The sequence below is a fragment of the Aplysia californica genome, unplaced genomic scaffold (genome assembly GCF_000002075.1).
Source record: "Aplysia californica isolate F4 #8 unplaced genomic scaffold, AplCal3.0 scaffold00303, whole genome shotgun sequence".
Taxonomy (NCBI): Eukaryota; Metazoa; Mollusca; class Gastropoda; order Aplysiida; family Aplysiidae; genus Aplysia; species Aplysia californica.
In genome coordinates, this window is record NW_004797573.1 from 455682 (window position 1) to 474062 (window position 18381).

Consider the following 18381-nt stretch of genomic DNA (forward strand, 5'->3'; position numbering starts at 1 on the left):
GGGGGGGGCTTTTTTCTATTAATATCAGGAATTTGAATGCTTTTGGACATTAATCTAATGCTCAGAGTGCTGAAACTCATCCTCTCCTCCACTCACACCCACATGTATGGATGGGGGTCTTTAACTGTGGCATGGAAAAGTTTCACTTTTAAAAATTATGGCAGAGTACTGATGATAGAATCATGACTTGTCAAACTAGTATCTTTGGCTCCTGTGTCAATACATAGAACCTACTAATTAGTTTTCTGGGAAACGAATATGCCAATGTTTATGACTTACTTTTTGTGCAATCATCCTTTGTTATATTCACCTATTGTGGGCTGGGAGCTGTTATTGATATGCCAATGTTTTTTTGTGATGTCTATATTGGATTATGGTCACTTATGGTCGCTTTAGCTGTGATATCTATCATAAGGCCCCATGTTTCTTATGTTGTGTGTACCATGTGGATTGTGACTTATGGCCTCTTGTACTTATTCAGGTGTGTAAGCTGTTCCGGCATATGGCGAGCACGGAGCCGTTGGTCATTACGGCTGAGCATAATGAGTCATTTTTACACAGCCTGGGACCACTGGTAAGATTCTGGTTGGCTAAATTGCAGTGCTTCCACTCTTCCGTATTTTTACGGAATCTGTACTGTCTGCTAGTTCCGTACTTGTTTCTCCATCATTATCAACTCCTTACGTAAAAATCTGCGACAGCGTAGACTACGAAATTCTGTAGCAAAAGATCTGTACTCGCCTTTGTATCGTCTTGTATAAGCTACGGATATTTACGGTAATTCTCTCGGCAATAAGTTAATGTTATAGAAACCTGCCAGATTGCGCATTTCCTGCCATCAACCATTATTCCGCTATGCCCCATGCATTCATTGCGGGTTGATCGGCAGTACTTTTTTTAACCTGCAGATTGATCAAAATCTGGTGAACTTTGTGTGCCACTTTCCTCCTTTCTATTATTCCCTTATTCTGTCTATCTTCAGATTGTTGCCGTGGCTGGAAAATTTGCGTGTTGATCAAGTATATTGACTTGTGATCTTAGACAGAAAATTACTGTCAGAAAGAAACTTTTTTTGCAAATTTATTGTCTAGAACTAGAGAAATTATCAGTGGGAAGATTCTACGGCACGGGAACGTGATAAGGGCTGCGATGAAAGAATTTGTGCTAAAACTACTAAAATCAGGAATAATTCGAAATGGTGTTCCGAGGTTGTGACATGCGACATTCAGAAGTGAAAATTGAGGAAAATTAGGGTATACGCTGGGTAACTGTATTGTGAAGGTACATATCTGTTCAGTATTCCCAGGTTTGCCTTCTATCAATGGCGCGATGACAAATTGAATTAAATTATAGTAGCAATGGAAGGGGAACCTGCTTTTAAACATTGCCAGCAATGGAAAGATATGTTGGTGAAGAAATCAAACAAGACTAAATCTTGGTGAAAAAATAGGTAGTATGGGTTGTTGGCAATCTCTTCAAACCGGCTCCCAAATGCCATTTTCTACCCTCTAAAAGTACAAAATTTCAATTTCTTCAGGGGCTTCGCCCTCTGAACCCCCACTGGGACTCTGTCCCTGAACCTTGCTGGGGGCATCAGACCCCCGACACAATTTTCATTACTTTTTAGCTTCAGCTGGTGGAAGCACTGAAATTGAAATAGTTTTTGCCAGTAAAGGTTGGAAAGGTTTCTGTCTAAGATGGCATGTAAGAAGGATTGGATGGGGACAGCAGGCAGGAGTGGGTAATGTAGTTTTATTTTCTGGTTAAGTTGATAGAAACATTCAATCTACTATGTTTAATCTACTATGGATTATAAAACTTGATTTGTATTGAACAGTTGTTTTGTTCTTCATGTGCAGTCAAATTTTGTTTCTCTTGCCAACCTTGGGATAAGCATAAGGTTGACGGTAAAGCGGGGCTGGCAGTACAACAGCGTTTTAACGCTGATCTCCGTTAATTACCAACTACTGCCAAAGTCGATAGAAATAGAGAGTGTTTTTCTGTTGTGATTTGTACAATGTGGGCAGTATAAAGGGCTTTGACTGTACATATAATTTAGTTGTTTAAAACATATCATGCTTTAGCCTGTTTTTGTTATAAGATTCATCCTGTTCTTTTTCATTAGACACTATTTTTATACAATCAATTGCATGTCTTTGAATACCGTATTCTGTAATTGTATGTCGAGATCAGATGAAAACTTTTGTTCCCAATTAAACTTTCTCTCATTTATTTAGCTTTTGTTTACAAATCCACATTCCTTCTTTAGGATGTACTCTGTGCATTCCCCCCGTGCTCCTTCCTTTTGACACTCTTTTAAGTGCTGTCATTGTGGTTCCTTTCAGATACTCTTTGCAAGAAAGTTTTGACGTTTGTGTAGTTATTCTCTTATAACTGTGGACACATTCCTGGTCCTTGGGGTACTGTTTGTTAACTGACGCTGTTCCTTTTTAGGATAGTAATTGCTAGCTCACACTTTGCAGATGTTTGAAGGGCGCCACTGGGTACATCATACTTCATTCCTCTCCTTCTACAGTTTCTGTATGTCTGTCTTGCTTTTTCACAGCATTTAACGAGTATGCTACATTTGAAAGTATAATCTTGATAACCTCCAATCAGATTTTTTTCTTCCTGCTCATCATTTGCTATTTCCTCTGTTTTAAGTCAGGATTTGGCAATACTTCTTTCAGATACTGTTTGCGGCCCACACTCTTGCTCAGCATCCTGATTCTAAAATCACTCGGGAAAACCTTGAGGTGTTCAGCGATGCCTGGGAGTCTCAGATTAATGACCTCAGCATTCTAGTCAAAGAGGTCAATGATGTGTGTCAAGGTCGTGGGGATAAGCTGGTCTATCTGTCTCTGCCAAGACCTGGGGTAAGTTGTAAACAGTCTTTTTAATTTCTGTGATCAGAAGGATGAGGTTTGCACTTGTGAAGTTTGTTGCTCTAATTTTACTTGTGCCCTGAAAGAGTAGGAGAATATTGAGGAAAGGTTGGTATCTGAAAAAATATTGTACTCTGCTTGAAAGCTTTGTATCTCACAGCTTATTTACTCCAATAATAGCATGAAACATGAGAAAAAGAAAAAAGATTTAAGCCTGTTTGTAAAATACTGCTGATCAGGACTCTACATTTGTAGATGATTGTGGTGAGAAAAAAAAAGTAAACAATGAATCAAATTATTACGGCTGTGTGAAAGGTCAGGTAAAAACTAAAGATGAGTGTGCTCATTATTCCCATTATTCTTTTCTAATGTTGCTGACCTTTACACGCACATTGTCAGTGTATGTAGTAAATCAACTTGTGTAATGAAGAAGTAGATGTTCTGAAAATGGTAATGAAGAAGTAATTGTCATGAAAATTTTCATTGAAAAGATGTTGAGTTATTATTTTTTATTTTCTTATAATCTAAAGTGGCCCGATTGCTAATTTTGTTGGCAAACGATATCTTAACTCTTTACCCTCTAACAAGCTGTTCTGATACATGTTCTGAATTCCTAGTACAAGGGAAATAATCCCCTAAATGCAAACACTTTTGTTTTATTTATGCTATAACTATACAACTTTCTCTATGAAATGATCTGGGAAAAAACATGTTAGGAAAAGAATGCTGGTTCTAACGAGCCTGTTTCCACTGCTGTGCAGCATGGGCAAATTATTTCTTTCTCCTTCTATTATTGTGACTATCGGTTTTTACCCGTCTGTTTTATAAAATTAAAGAATACTGGCATTTGTGGTGTAGCAGTTAGAGGCATCGCCGTCGCATGCAGGAGACCCGAGTTCGATTACAGAGTGGGGAGAAATATTCATCAAGTATTTTGATTGTTCTGTTGGGATTTTGTATCCTTCTCAGCCTGGGTTGACCCTGACAGGCAGGGTCAGAAGCCCTCTTCCTAAATGATTTAAATTGTAAAAACACCCACATTAAGTCATTAAATAAAAAAATAAAAAAGAATAATGTAATTACTCCATTGAATTAAAAATACAGTTATGGTTGATTGTGAAATGAAAGTGTCCTTGTTTGATTGTGATGTACCAGTTAGTGATAGTTTGACGTTTATTCTAATACCTCATTTAACAATCTGTGACATAAATAGTCTTTGATGTATAACAGTAAAGAAATGCTTTAAAAATGCCCCCGAACTGCTCGTATCACAAATGATGCATAGAGAATAATATTGTTCTTTTGGAATGTTCAGTTTCCAAGCCCTACAATGTGAAAAGGTTAAAGGTCTCTGCATGTTTTCTCTTATTTTTAAAATGTTTTTATTTATCTGTAAATTATTGGAACTGCCTTCTTCTTGTCTGTTTTCTTTTAATCTGTCTTCTTTCTGTTAGTTTATTTAATCTCAGTCTTCTACATATCTGTCTCATTTCTTTTCAGTCCTCGTCTTTTCTGTCTTCTTCTTGTCAGTCTTTATCTTGTCAGTCTTCCTTTCTTCCATCTTCTTGCCTTCTTCTTTTCTGTCTCCTCCTTTTGGATTTTTTACTTTTCAGTCTTGTTTCTGTCAGTCTTCTTTTTTTTCTTCAGATTTTTTGTTGTTATATTTGAAACTAGTGTTTATATAACAACTTTTTTGCATAATAAAGATTGAAGCAAAAAATCATATTTCCAATGAGGGAGTTAAGTCCAGTAGTCATCTTTCTAGGTTTCAATTTGCTATTTTTCTTATTCTGAAAGGTGGTCTCTTTCAGATTTAACTTGGATTTGTTGATGTTGAGACAATGTAAGTTTTAAGTATTCTATCAAATACAATGATTGACCAACGTTTTTCAATACTAGGTTCAGACTCCACCTGTAAGTAATTTTTTTTTTTGAAGTGTTGTCCACCAAGCCAATTGCTTTACAAGTCCTTAGATGTTTCTCTGTTCCGGCCCATCTGCTCTTTGTTTTTGTTTTTTTCTCAAAACGTCTGAAATTTATCAATGTTAGATGTAGCGTGTAGATAGATCACTCAATCTGTACCTCTTACCAACTGTATTTTCTTTGCTTAAGATGTGTTTTTTCCCGCTTTAAACATTTTTTCTTTTGGATAAAAATAACAACTTCATTTTAATGTCTAGATGTGCCCCCAAATCTGTTTAATCCTATTTCTTCTCAAGTTTTTCAAAATGTTGTATTGCTCTAATGCTTCCTTTTCACTATGTAGAGAACTGGTCGTTTGTGTGGATTGCTTTCACAATATTAATGTTTGAATTTGGATTATTCTTTTGTGCTCATGGTGAAAACTACGATGGTCATAATGTTAACCTTTGTGCAATCAAACCTGTCGAAGCCGACCACATATTGTGGGGGGGAGAAAAGTGGTCACTTTAAACCGGTGGTCCTTTTGGACTGTGTCTTTTGCAATGAAGGAATAAAAAGCAGGGGGTTGTGGAAAGTAGTTGTTTATACAAGTGATTGTCTTGGACTGGTTTGACTGTAAGTGATTGTTTGTCTGCTTGATGCTAATGAAAGCGCTCATTTACTTTTGACACAATGCAGCACTCAGTCACCCTGAAAGATCAGAGGAATCAATGATAGAGTCACTAATGTAGCAATGATTTTCATACTGAAGCTTCTTCTAAAGGCCCATATTGAAAGGAAAGCTTGTGAAGTAAAGTTGGGCTTTCTTGTCGGAACTATACAAGGCGAGCTATTGGCTTTTTTCAAGCTCTGTTTTGTAGTATGGTTGTCTATGTAGTGCATCCCTTTGATCAAGTTGTGCCAAAAGACAGAGCCCATCACCAATATCTTAAGATCCACATGGTGCCTGGATATTTAAAATGTTTAACTGATTACTCAGTCCTCTTTCCTAGAAGAGGCAAAGTAATCTGAAGATGTTGTGCTGAGGCTGATTTTTTTACATACCTCTCTGTATATCTTTTGCTTTTAACACCCTTATTTTTTTGCCCAGTCAGATCACTTGTTTGTTAATTTGATTTGACGTTTCTGAATTCTACACTGTAACACACTTGCAAACTTTTCAGTGCAAGCAGTCTTTAGTGCTTTTTATGATGGTGAACTCTTGAGTGAATGTTAAAGTATAGAACTGAACCTAAGAGTAATCTCATCATCTCTAGCTTCGAGCAAACTTGCACGTACAAAGAACTTGCCTATTTGCTTACATGAGCTAATCTTCAGCCTGTGCACTTTTTCAACTCGCAAGTGTCAGAATTTTTGTAGAGTTAGGGTAAGACTGTGTAAGGTTTTCTTTTCATGATTGCAAGTTTTACAAAATGGTCTGATATTTTTTATGCCATCTTTATGTCCATTATCAAATAAGTCACTTTTTCTATACCCACCTCTTTAATATTGTCCAATGATATCAGCTTTTCAGTTGTATGATAGCAACATGTCTTTGGAATTGCCTTTTTTCATTCTAAACATTTTCACTGTATTTTTTTTTTTAGAATTAAGTACGAAGAATTTACTATGTGAAAAGCTTTTGTTACAGAAAAAGAAATTGTGAGGCATCATGGAGAAATCAGGCGCTCGTCAAAATGATGAAATGGAAGAAACAGGCATTTTCTCTCATGTTTGACACCTTTGATCAAAATTTTGTTTTTTTTGGCGCAACGCTTTCTATGTTCATATAAAAACACATTTCCTTGTGAATTTTACCAAAAAACATTGATTAATGGCATAAAATATGTACATTTTCTGTTTTCAAAGACACTTAAGCTATAGAAGCTACCAAACTTTGGCAGCCATTTTTTCACTAATTTTACCTCTGAAACCATGCCACTCCCACCCCCTTCAATCGCAAATGTCTTGACTTCTATTCAAGTTAGATAAGTACTTTTTTTTCATAGAAAGCTAGAAAATGAATAAGCTTTCAGATGATACTAATAACTCCAAATGCCCAAAACTTGACGAGCGCCTGATCCCATCGCGGTGTGACACAATTTTAGAAAAATAATGATTTGAAGCAAAGTTATCGTTTGGAAGGGGCAAATCTGTATTATAAAGTCAGTGTGTGGGAGGTCTGCAGGTGTAGAGATTCCATCAAACAGACTGACTTAGTGTGAGCATGAAGGAAATACGTGTAGACAGAAGGCTGAGAAATTTAAAGGTCTTTGTGGTACCAGTAAAATAAAAGTCTATGATATATTTTGTAAAATGACAATTGGCAAGTATGAGCAGTGAGCATATCAGAGCCTTGTCCTCAGACATGTTCTTTCTACTTTTGAAAAATGCTAGCCTGTGCTGACCTCAACAGAACCAAAGCTGTCAAACTATGAAAAAGACAACTTGGTCTTTTTTCTTCTGAATTGGAGTCGATGATATGAGCAAACATATGGAGTTCTTGTGAAGGTTGACTGTCAGTTGAATTTTATGCATAATTGTTGACTGTGACCACACTTTCTCAACTTTCTGCAGGCACTTGACCGCTTACTAAACCATGAATTGCTGATGTCCTATGGTCATGTGCGTTCAGGGGTATAGATTCATGCATCTAATAAACTGAGTTTGTTATGGTAGATAAGTGTTCATATAAACATTGTCAGTGACAGCAAGTCATCACTGGGAATACAGGAAAACGTTTGATCCCTGTACATGGGTTATGCATGCAAAGACAAACATCAGAGTCGGAGATAATAGATAGGAAACTTGTAGCCATTTCTACTCCCTTGTTGCTAAAGAAACAAATTCCTTAGCTATCAGTTATTAATGTGCTCATCTGCAATTTTGATGTCTGAACCATGACAGCAAAAGAGAATCAAGTATTCCTAGTGTGAAAAGAGAGACACTCACCGAGACCTCAAAGGTCAAAGGCATCTACAGTTCGTCTTTTTGGTGGATAAAAGGCAATTCTATTTCATTACAGTGATTATCTTGGCTGCTTTGTTATTTGTTGGTAATACTTTGTTCGTCTTAGCTTAGAAGCTTTTCTCAGCTTTTCTGGGGGTTTGGGACAAGGTCTTTGCTGGTTGAAAAGTCTTAAACTTCTCTGTTGTTCCTGATTTGTGATGAGCAAAATTGTGTTCATCTATGCTTTGATACAAATATGTGATTATCCCTGATGGTCTGGTCCTCTATATACACATTTCATAATTGGTTGTTGGAACAGTTGAAAGATGGCAAAATTCCCTTCTATTTGACATCAATTTCAAATAAATATGATCATACTTTTCTAAATGAATCGCTGTTCAATATTAGAATGTCCCACTACTGTCAAGGGAAATACTGAGACATTCGCAATCACAGATTTGACTGTCGCCATCGCAACAGATACATTTTGTAGAATTGAAACCCCCCCCACATTTAACACCATTCTTCAAAGATTTTAAAAATTAATACTCAGACAGATAAGTCATTTAAGAGACTAAAACAACCAGAACTTGATGTTCGGCACAACAAGTGTTTTTGACAAGTTCTGCTTTTCAGCCTGATATACCTTTTGGACCGAACCATTGGAACAAGTCACATGTGTGTGTATAGCCCTGCTGCTCTTGTGGTGTGTTGATGATGCCAATGTGTTAAAGTCTAAAGGTTTAACTTGCATATCATGATGTTGTCTGAAATCAACCTTGCAAGTCTTCACTGCACAACTATAGACTGACAAGTCTTATTGTACACACAGCCCATCAGCTGAACTATATTTAAAGGTTACTTCAAAACCAAACATGCTTTTTTTGGTCTTTTCCTAGTCTCTGTTGTTTTTGCTGTTTGCTAATAGGGCTTCAGCCTCTCAAAAACCTGAATTATGGGTTGTCTCTTTTTGTGAGCTTTTGTCATGAGGATATGTCACCTCTGTCTCTGTTCCATATACCATTACATACCTATTATTCTTGAGTATGAAGGTATCAAGACCGCAAACATTTGCACTTTTCTGTTTTAGTGGTTGAAAAGCAAAAGAGCCTGATGAAATATTTTTTTACAGATTGGTACAAAATAACACAATGTTAAGAAGGTACTTCTGGAGTTCTAGTGGGTCCTGATTCTTTTCCATTGTTGTAGTGCTTTAGTCTGTTGTCTTGCCATTTCCTGGCCCGTGATCAATGTTGCGTGTGTCTGAAGGTTGCCACTGGTAGGTTTTACATTTATATTATTCCTGTTTCATTTGTCTGCCTATGTGAATTTTCCCAACTCTAAATAGCAGTTTTCTTTACTGTGAAGTGATCAGTGTCTTCTATGTCTACTGTGCTGATAACTCAAATGGCTGAGAATATAGTCATCAAGGACAGAGAAATGTCTGTCAATTTCACAAGTGTAGAAGTTATGGAGGATTCTCTCTTCTACCCTCTTCTGTAACAGCAGACTTTCTCCCCAAATTGTTTTCCTATCAGAACCGACTAATTATGCAGCTTATTAAGTGTTGTTTTTTTCAATTGCAGTTCAAAATTCCAGTGCTGGAGGCAAGACTTCTTTCCTAATAATTAATTAAGATCTTTGTGCTTGAAGTCTGAAATGTTGAACTTTCTTGTCTTTACAGAAGCATGGGACGACTTCCAGATCTTTGAGACCTGCCAAACTTGATGCTGAGGTAAGATTAAGGCTTCTAGCCGTCATGTATTGTGTTTGTGAGTCACAGGTGGAATAGGTGGGCAATGTTAATCATGAGAGCATTAATGATTCTCAGATCTGCATTTGGTCACTCCAACTTGCATCGACCAGTGAGTGGGAAAAGATTTGATACATGATAAAAAAGATAAGGCACATTTGTATATCGCTGTCTCCCCATTATCTTTACCCTAGATGCTTTTCTTACCATATCTAAACATGCTTTCTCCTAAGAGTCCTTGGTTAGACAGCAGGCACACACACTAATAGACACATACGTTTACCTTGTTCACATGTATAGATGTGATATGCCCACAACAATGTTCACAAATATTCACACTTGTTTGAAACTTCCCAGTTACTTCTAATTGTTCTTTTTTATAATAAAATTTATATTTGCGTGTGACTCTGAGAAAATCTGTCGCCAAGGTTCACATATTTAAAACTGATTTATGGCATATTTTATAAAATAAAACATTTGAGAGCACTTTGCACTTTATTTTGGAGGATTTGGAACATTTTGTAAAATGTTATAATTTTTTATCTGCAAAGAGCACAGGAGCGTGAAGGATACATTTTGAAAAAAATGACTGAATTTTTCCATGATGAGGCTTCATAAAGAGTTTTAAAAAAGATTCTCAATTCTTCCATCCTTTTCTGCTGCCACAGTATTTATGGGTGCTTTTTTTCCACAGAGAGGCAGTGCTGTTTACTTTCCTTTGGTGTTTTGTGTCGGGGATTTGCATGAACGTTGGGAGTCTTATCGACAGGAGTAAAAAGTTCCAAATTTTGATCAAACTTGTTTGACCTTAAAAAATTTAGAAATGGTTTATCTTTCCATGTTTGTATGTTTAAAAAAAATAAAAAGTGAAGTTCTACGTCTATATTTTATGGTATCTCTAAAGAGTCATCTGTACCTTCCCATAGGTTCTCTCAGGGCCACATATTTTTCATCCGCAAGGGGTAAAGCTAAAATTATGGCATGTGTTGTTTATTCATGGCTGTCCCATTCCTGTTTCTTCCAGGAACAAGCCAAGATTGCCAAGCTTGGTCTGGAGATGAAACTGATCACCTCGGAGACTGAGGCTGAAGCAGACAAGTGGGAGGAACCAGATAATGCAGTGGTCAAACGGGCCAAGAACATGTCGAGCATGGCCTTCAGCATGTACCTGTTCACCCGAGGGGAGGGCCCGCTGCGCACCACACATGACCTATTTGTCCAGGCACAGTTCTTTGCCCAGGAAGGGAACAAACTCTATGCCACTATACAACATTTTGCACAGCGAGTAAGTGAGGCGCTCGATGAGTGGTACTCAATAACTTGTTTGACTTTTGTACATACTTGGCTTTTTCATCAACTGTTTACTCTAGTAAATGAATTGCCTGCCCCCTCGTCCACTAATCTATTTTAGAATGTCCTTTCTCTTAACTCATCCCATATGCTGCAAAATTAAAAGAAAGGAGACCTTTTTTTATATTAAAAGAAACAAATTTATAGAAAAAATTGGGAGTTCTTTTGTTGGAAAGTTAAAATGCATTTCCAGTAGGTCCAGGTCTAATTGACGTGGAGGGTGAAGGCCCATGTCAGAAGTATATATTGTCATTATCAGCACTGCAGTTATCTGTTCAAGTTTTGTGTTGAGTCGCTTTGCTTGCAACAACTTTGATGATTATTTGTATGAAACAACTCAAGACCGCTCTCCGCATCTCATTTGCCCTGCCACATATGCAGAAAATAGGTGCTGTTGACCTGTGTTTAGGTGCTTTCAGATCGAGAGCTGTTTTCATGAAGATAAAGATGAAGATCTGCTGATCAAATTTTCTGTTTCATTTAAATAACAAGAAACTTGAAAGAAATTATGTTGTTCATAGTCTAAAAACATATCTGTAACAATTGTCAACAACAAAAAAATCCAGAAAATCCAGTTGAATTTTGGACATTATGTGCACCACTGTGAACTGATATATGGCTGAGTCATCCGTCTGGGACTCTGAGATTGTGAAAACAGATGACTGAATCATGGTTGTGGACAGATTGAGTTACTAATTGTGTTGTGTGTGAAGAAGCAGGCTGAAACTGGATAATGCTGTTCTTCAGATTGCTTATCTCAGGCCTCTGTTTATTTACAGGTGCCTACCTGCCCTCAGAAGGAGGAGCTGTTTATGTACCTTGACAGAATCCCAGTTTGTTGTCACCAGCTTCTCACTACCCTCAAGTCTGCTACATTTGGCAAGACCGCCACCTTCAACAAGGTACAACTAACACTTACATGCGAGAATTAAAAAAAAAAAATTCTTTATAGTTGTCCTTTGTTTTAAGAATGCCGCTGTATGGATCATATTGTCGACATGACATGAAAAATATCGTCACTGAGCTGTTTAACTTACCCACAAATGTTGAAACATGTTTTTTTATTGAGGTTTCTTAATCTGCTGTATCAGTGGCATAGAACATAATATTATAAGCCTTCCTTCAGTCAATTTCATGCTAATGAAAAAGCAGTAGACATGGTCTGTCGACAAGCATATCTCACGGTGATTTGTTTTATGACTGCACCATATGGCCACAGCACTTCTACCGGCCCATGTGAAGGTCCATGCCTTTAGACTTTTATGATGTTCCCCTTGTGTGTGAGCTGAATACATGTACAGATAGGCTGGTAAACACCAGCTTGCTGACCAAATGAGAAGTAATAATTACAGTGGAGCCTGCTTATACTGAAATCTGTAAGACTGCCGGATTTTCTTCAGTTTAGAGGGGTTTTTGGTTAGAGAAGTTGCTCGAATAGAAGAAGAAGAATTGGGCATTGTATTATTTTTAGGTTTACAGCTGCTTTTGCATTAACCGTGTTCAAAGCGGATTCCACTGTAATTGCGTTTCTAAGTTTGCTGAAGGACAACCTGATGCTGAGAGGAGGAGAATTTTAAGATGGGTCATCACATGACTCATGTGTGGCTTAAGGGGGCTGACGGGTTGGGTCTAGGGCATCGAGGACCGATTTTCACTCACTCTGAACTTTTTTTACGTTTGGTATTTTCCGTTCCCTCATTCAGTCTAGATTATATTGACACTTGTCGCTGAGTGATTAACATTAACAGAATTCAATTTTACTGGGTTCTACGTTGTATACAAACATGTTTGAAGTTTAACCTTGTTTTTCTCAAAACTCAACACTTTTTCACCTCTTTTTGTTTGCATATGCCTTTTTTTTTCTCCACCATTTTTTAAATTTTCCTACTCAGAGACTCAAAATTTGGCATGTAGTTAGAGAAATAGTTTGTACGTGTAACGGGCTGGTTAGTTTTTTACATTTTGCTTTAGAATTTATTTTTTTAAAAATATTTTCATGCCAAAAATATGTTTTTAAAGATCAAATTCCATATTCCCAACTTTGAGAACAATTTTGGATACTTTCTAAGTATAGCATCAAAAGTCAAAATAGCCAGCTTCAAGATTCATTTGTGAAATTTTGCAAGTTACAGAATTTAAAAAAGTTAAAAACTGTAGAAATGGTGAAGAAAAAAAATACCTACTATTTTCTATCCTGTTTTCAAGATGGCCACCCTTTCCATGGCAACAGCTTACATAATCGAGTGTTTCAACAGTTGAACATGAATCTTTTGTCTCATACTTACTGCCTGTAACAAACATTGTTTCAGTTTGTCTTTTGTTAAAAGTGTTGTTGCTTTTTGTTGCTGAAGTTCCTTATTGTTACATGGTTTAACAATACCTTGCAGATATCATTGTTTCAAGTTGCGTACGCTCGAGGAAGTTGTTGAAGTTCCTGTATTTTGTGTTTCTCATTTCTTTTCTTCCAGGTTGACAGTGCCATACAAGAGACCAAGAACCTGATGAACATTGTTGCTAAAGTCGTCACCACTTGCTTTGTTTGTGCTACTAAGGTAGGTTTTGTTTGTTATGCTGTAGAGATTTCCTCATGCAAAAATGAAAAACACGGTGAGTTTTTGTCAATGATTACAAACATTGTCTCGGAGAATGTTTTCTGCTGTTAAGATACTGTTCACTTTTGAAGGTTGGATGGAGGTAAACCGAAAACTTAAAAATTACAGACTTCTTTGAGTGGGACGTTGGGTCTCCTATTGAAATTATGAGTCTGTTAATTCTGGTCTAGTGTATGCAAGTATTTTCTTCTCCCTTGTTCAGTTATGTTTGTTTGTAGGACCTCCACTTGAATGATGAATCACTTTGGATGGGTGATGCTCAGGTAGCATTTTAGAATAACCCCACCATATCGTCTAATATCAGGAAATTAACATAGATAAGTGGAAATAATTTGATGTCTGAAAACCTATGAAAAATAAGTTGTGAACAAAAATTTAAACATGAATGACAAGTGCTATGTTTGTAAATGCAGTCGAACCTGTGTAAGACGGCCACCTATTGTCAAGGAGAAAAGTGGCCGTCTTAGGCAGGACTGATCAAAATGAAGAAAACAAAACATTCCCTTATGAGGTCCCAACCGAAAGTAGCCGCATAGTTGTTGTTTTTGTTGCTGTTAGTTTGTATTTTGTTTGTTATTTTTATTTTGTTGCTGATTTTGCCCAGGGGTGACAATAATGCGAAATGTATCGGACGAGGAAGAATGAGTGCCATGTTAAAACAAACCCATGGGTCGCCACCACTCGGAGAACGAGCGACGCTTCTGTCGCAAGTTCATGTTGACGTCCATTGTTACTTTATTACAGACTGGGTAAACAGTGACCATTCATCTCACATACAATTTTTGCATGAGTTCTGGGCGGGGCTTATGGGTTGTGAGGGATCACACGCTTGCCTCACCAGCATCTGAAAATTTGTTACCTATTGGTCAACAGTGGGAGGGGTCAACACAACGTGATCGGTAGGAGGGAGCACCTAACAACAATGACATGTGATTGCATTATGACGGCTCAAACAGAACGCCAGGGGCAAATACATAATTTATGATGACAATACGTAATGGAGTCACTAAGGTGGTCGTCTAAGGCGAGTGTTATTGTTTGGTGTGATAAGGGTTGTGTGTTAAAATATGGTGGCCGCGGCCGCGTTGGATAGGTGCCCGTTTTACACTGAAATTATATAGCAAAAACGCAAGGGGGGAAATGGAAAGTGGCCGTTTGTACAGGTAGCCGTCTTACAGAGGTTGCTGTCATGGCAGGTTCGACTGTATTGATGTTTGGTCAATTGTTGTCTTACTGTGTGTGCATGATATGGAACAAGTCCTGAACAAGGATATTTTCTTCTTCAGTTCAACATTGACTACCGATCCTCCCCCACTCCGAGCACCAGCAGTCAGGTCACGCGCTGGACATCTGCCTCGACATCCTCCAACCCTACTCGTTACGAACTGCGCTCGAGTGGCAGCGACACAGAGTCTGGGCCTGGCAGTAGCGGCCCCTCGGAGGGCCTGTACCGCAGCACCAGCCTGAACAAGCCACTGTCCACCCTGGATAAAACGGGATAGGCAGATCGCTTCTCCAGACACAGCTTGCAGGTTCAATCTCAGACAGCACAGATCATACAGTGACTATAAATGTTATGGAAATGGATACAAGACCAAATTTTTAATAGTGTACATACCATTGCTTTTGCGAGAAAATGACTAATTCTGTTTGACAGGGTGACCAAAGATGTTGGAGTTACTCATTTTCTTGCCACAGCAACCATATGAAGTGGAAACAATTCTTGGATTCCACAGATTTCATTTTGAGCATAATTTGTGTGAGTTGATGCTCCAGGATTTTAGATCTAGCTGAAAAAATACTCAAAACTCGCAGTGGAATTTAATTTTTATAATGGGAAGAGATGTTCATTTTCTACCTGTCCCAAGATTTGGTGAAAAGAGAGCTGAACAAGAATCTCATAGTCCCTTGTGCTGGTGTAATATTTTGACTTGTGTGTCACATTTGTTCCATTTGTGTTTACTACATTGTGGCATATCATTATTTCTTCAAGTGTTGCTAAAACGGGACGATTTTTCTTGTCCTTTAAAAAAAGAATAATAGCTTTTGTCTAGCCATTTGTGATAATGATTGAGGTGGAGGCAAATTATGTTCAACATATCTGATCTTGAGTTATTGCAGTGGATTTGTTTATTGTTCTTGGTGGTCATAGTGTGTAGATTTATGAGTGTTTTTTTGCTTTAAGATGGTGCTAACCTTTTAACAAGTTCTTGCATAGATGAAAGGTTTTGAGCTCCCGCCAAAGAAGGGAAGTCAGACAAATAGATGAAAAAGAACTTATTTCGTGGTTGAGTAAAAACTCAAGCCCTGATGGCTGTCTTTTGCCTTGCCAGCAGGATTGATAATGATAGTCCATTGATCGTGAGCTCTTAACCTACTTTTGATAAGACTCGACTCTGTGGTTTTTGCAGGCCATTACCAAGCAATGGGCTAAAAACCCTAATTTTGACGTTTGGAAATTGTGTATGGTTATTTCTGATGACATCATGAAAATCAACTTGGCTGTGGTACTTTTTAAACTGATTTTTTAAATGAATTTGTAGAAATTTGCCATGTTCAAGTGATTCTGGTAATCCAGCCACTGTTCTAGTCAGCTAACATGGTTTTATTTTGCCATTTTACTTCACCTCATACACCGACTCCTCAATGGCATTTTAATTTGTTTTTTCAGTGGGATTTTTTGTTTTGATTTTGCCATTTCACATTGTTTTATTTTGCCTAGTTTTTTTTGTGTCCTCTATGTGCCCCGTGGTGTGGAGAAACTTGACTCTTGCACAAGTCAAGTTTATAATTATTTTCGCCATAAGATAAGTATCTGTGTAATTCATGTCAATATGTGTCATGTCTCTTTCTGAGCATCTGACACTCTTCAGTTGTCAAGTATTGTTTTTATTTTTATCTTGATCTTTTCCCACTCTTCAGTTCCATATTTTTCTTTTGTTATTTGTTTAATTCCCAGTTTCCAGTCAACGTCAACCACTGTGACTGTACTAGTGTCTGATTTCCTGTCATAAAATAGCATTTGCTGTTGCATACCATTATGTACACATGTGAAATGTTTCCTAAGATCTCTTTCTCTAAGAAGCTGTTCATGTGGTGGTTAGACAGCGCCACTCGCGTGCCCTACCTCTGTCGTTAGCCTTTTTTAAGCACTTGTATGACTGAAAGTATATTAATGGGAAGTGCCATTTTCTCAGAACTCGATTGTACTCCTCCTGAAGCTTGTTATAAAGAGTAGTTCATATAAGTTATATATTTAATTCTTTTCAGTATTTTGTCATCTGTCATGGGCAGACAATGGGAGAAGCTTCAGTCTTTCTACAGTAGTGTAGATATATGCTTAGACTTACACAGGATGGTTCTTTTTCTTTACTGCTTTTCTAGTAACAAAATGTCACAATTGTTTTGATATAGTATGTGGCACCTGTAAAATTAAAAGTGATACAGTTTAAAGTTTTCGGGGTGAGTTCTCTTGTACTGTTGTCTTTGGCCTGGTGTGATAATTCTGAAAAGGAAATTGGTCCTCTGTAAATAAGAAATAAGATCAAGATTAAGAATCAGCAATGACTGTCGTCTTATCAGGGAACTGTGCAACTTGATTTTGAAGTGTTTTGTGTGGCTGATTACTGTTCATATATTTTTATATGAATTGTAAACATTTTTTGTGGGTTTAAAAAAAAAATCTCTCTTGATTTAAAAAAAATAGTAATAAATGTCATTTATCAAAAGTTAAAAGAACTTTAAAAGGCCATGTGATTTTTTTCTGCTTTGGATATTCCATTTCCATAAATATATGGTGTCATAAAGCTATTATTTTTTTGTTTGTCCTTATTTTTGGGGTTTTCATGTGCTGTCCATTAACATACCGGACTGTATCTGTCTGGTTGTTTGTATTTCTTTGTCTCACTCTTGTATTGCAGTGAGTTTTGTGGGGTAAATAGATGATCTTTTTCTGAGGACTAGCTCAGATGGTGTGCTTGTTTGGTTCCTCTTTTGCTTGATCATTCCAGCCCCAGATTCTCATTGCACCGAGAAAGCCATCAATGTTCCTGTAATGTGATATTTGCTTACAAAATGTTTTGTCAAAGTTCAGAGTGGGCCTGACTCGTCTCCTGCCTCTTGTTTGTATTGTCGATGTGATTAGTTCTTTTTTCATTTGTGCCAGATATCTGTCAGAGGCTTAAAGTTGATCATGATAGTTGTACAGGAACACAAGTCTCCTGTCTAAAATTATGAAAATTGCTTAGAAAAACGTGCGTCACACGCTTGGGTTTCTCATTTTCTTCCGTGTTGATAAAATTTTGAAAAGCAAGATTTACTAAATGCACTTTGCAAAATGAACTACACCCTACAAGAGGTTGTTGTGGTGGGAAGTGCAGCACATTAGAAAGGAACTAGGACATGCTTATGATACATGTGGAAGGATCAAGTCCACATATTAGTAGGAGAAGATAATAGAAATGAATTTTTCTGTGTATTCTCAGACAAACTGGGAGTTTAGGCTTTTGCAATTTAAGCCTGGTCATCTATTACCATTTACACTCGGTGAAGTTGAAGTTGTCTTTACATCTCTTCGCAATGCTCTCTTTTTCTGTTTGTGTCAATCTCTGCTAGTGGATTTATACTTCAGTGATGTATGTTGGTGAATTATAAGGCACTTTCTCTTTTGTTGTTATGGAAGATTTTAAATTAAGGTTTGGAATCTGATGTTTTACACTGTCTCAAAGAGTAAGAGTACTGCTTTTTTTGGATCGTGGTGTAAAACAGTAGGAAATACGTTACCCAGCTTGAAAAGATCTTGAAAAGTTACAAATGGGAGTGCTAAAGGTTGGAAGTTCTGAGGAAACATGACAGAAGAGGTTAAGGTATTTGATAATGATTGAACCAGTGGGGTTGCTTCTCTGAATTTTTTAAAATTGTATGTATATAT

The 18381-nt window shown here is 37.3% G+C and overlaps 1 protein-coding gene across 2 annotated transcripts in view; it reads left to right on the plus strand.

Annotated features, from left to right (window-relative positions):
* The window catches only part of LOC101852188 (alpha-catulin), a 31385-nt gene extending 14206 nt beyond the window's left edge, over window positions 1-17179 (plus strand). Inside the window, exons 10-17 of one of the 2 annotated variants that reach the window (XM_013084577.2) lie at window positions 482-574; window positions 2691-2876; window positions 4785-4799; window positions 9421-9471; window positions 10514-10774; window positions 11619-11741; window positions 13308-13391; window positions 14738-17179. In XM_013084577.2, the coding sequence (XP_012940031.1) occupies window positions 482-574; window positions 2691-2876; window positions 4785-4799; window positions 9421-9471; window positions 10514-10774; window positions 11619-11741; window positions 13308-13391; window positions 14738-14953 (1029 nt within the window). In that variant the 3' untranslated portion in view covers window positions 14954-17179. The remainder of the gene's footprint in view (window positions 1-481; window positions 575-2690; window positions 2877-4784; window positions 4800-9420; window positions 9472-10513; window positions 10775-11618; window positions 11742-13307; window positions 13392-14737) is intronic. The other variant, XM_005101896.3, reaches the window with a different exon arrangement.
* The last annotated feature ends 1202 nt before the right edge of the window (window positions 17180-18381 follow it).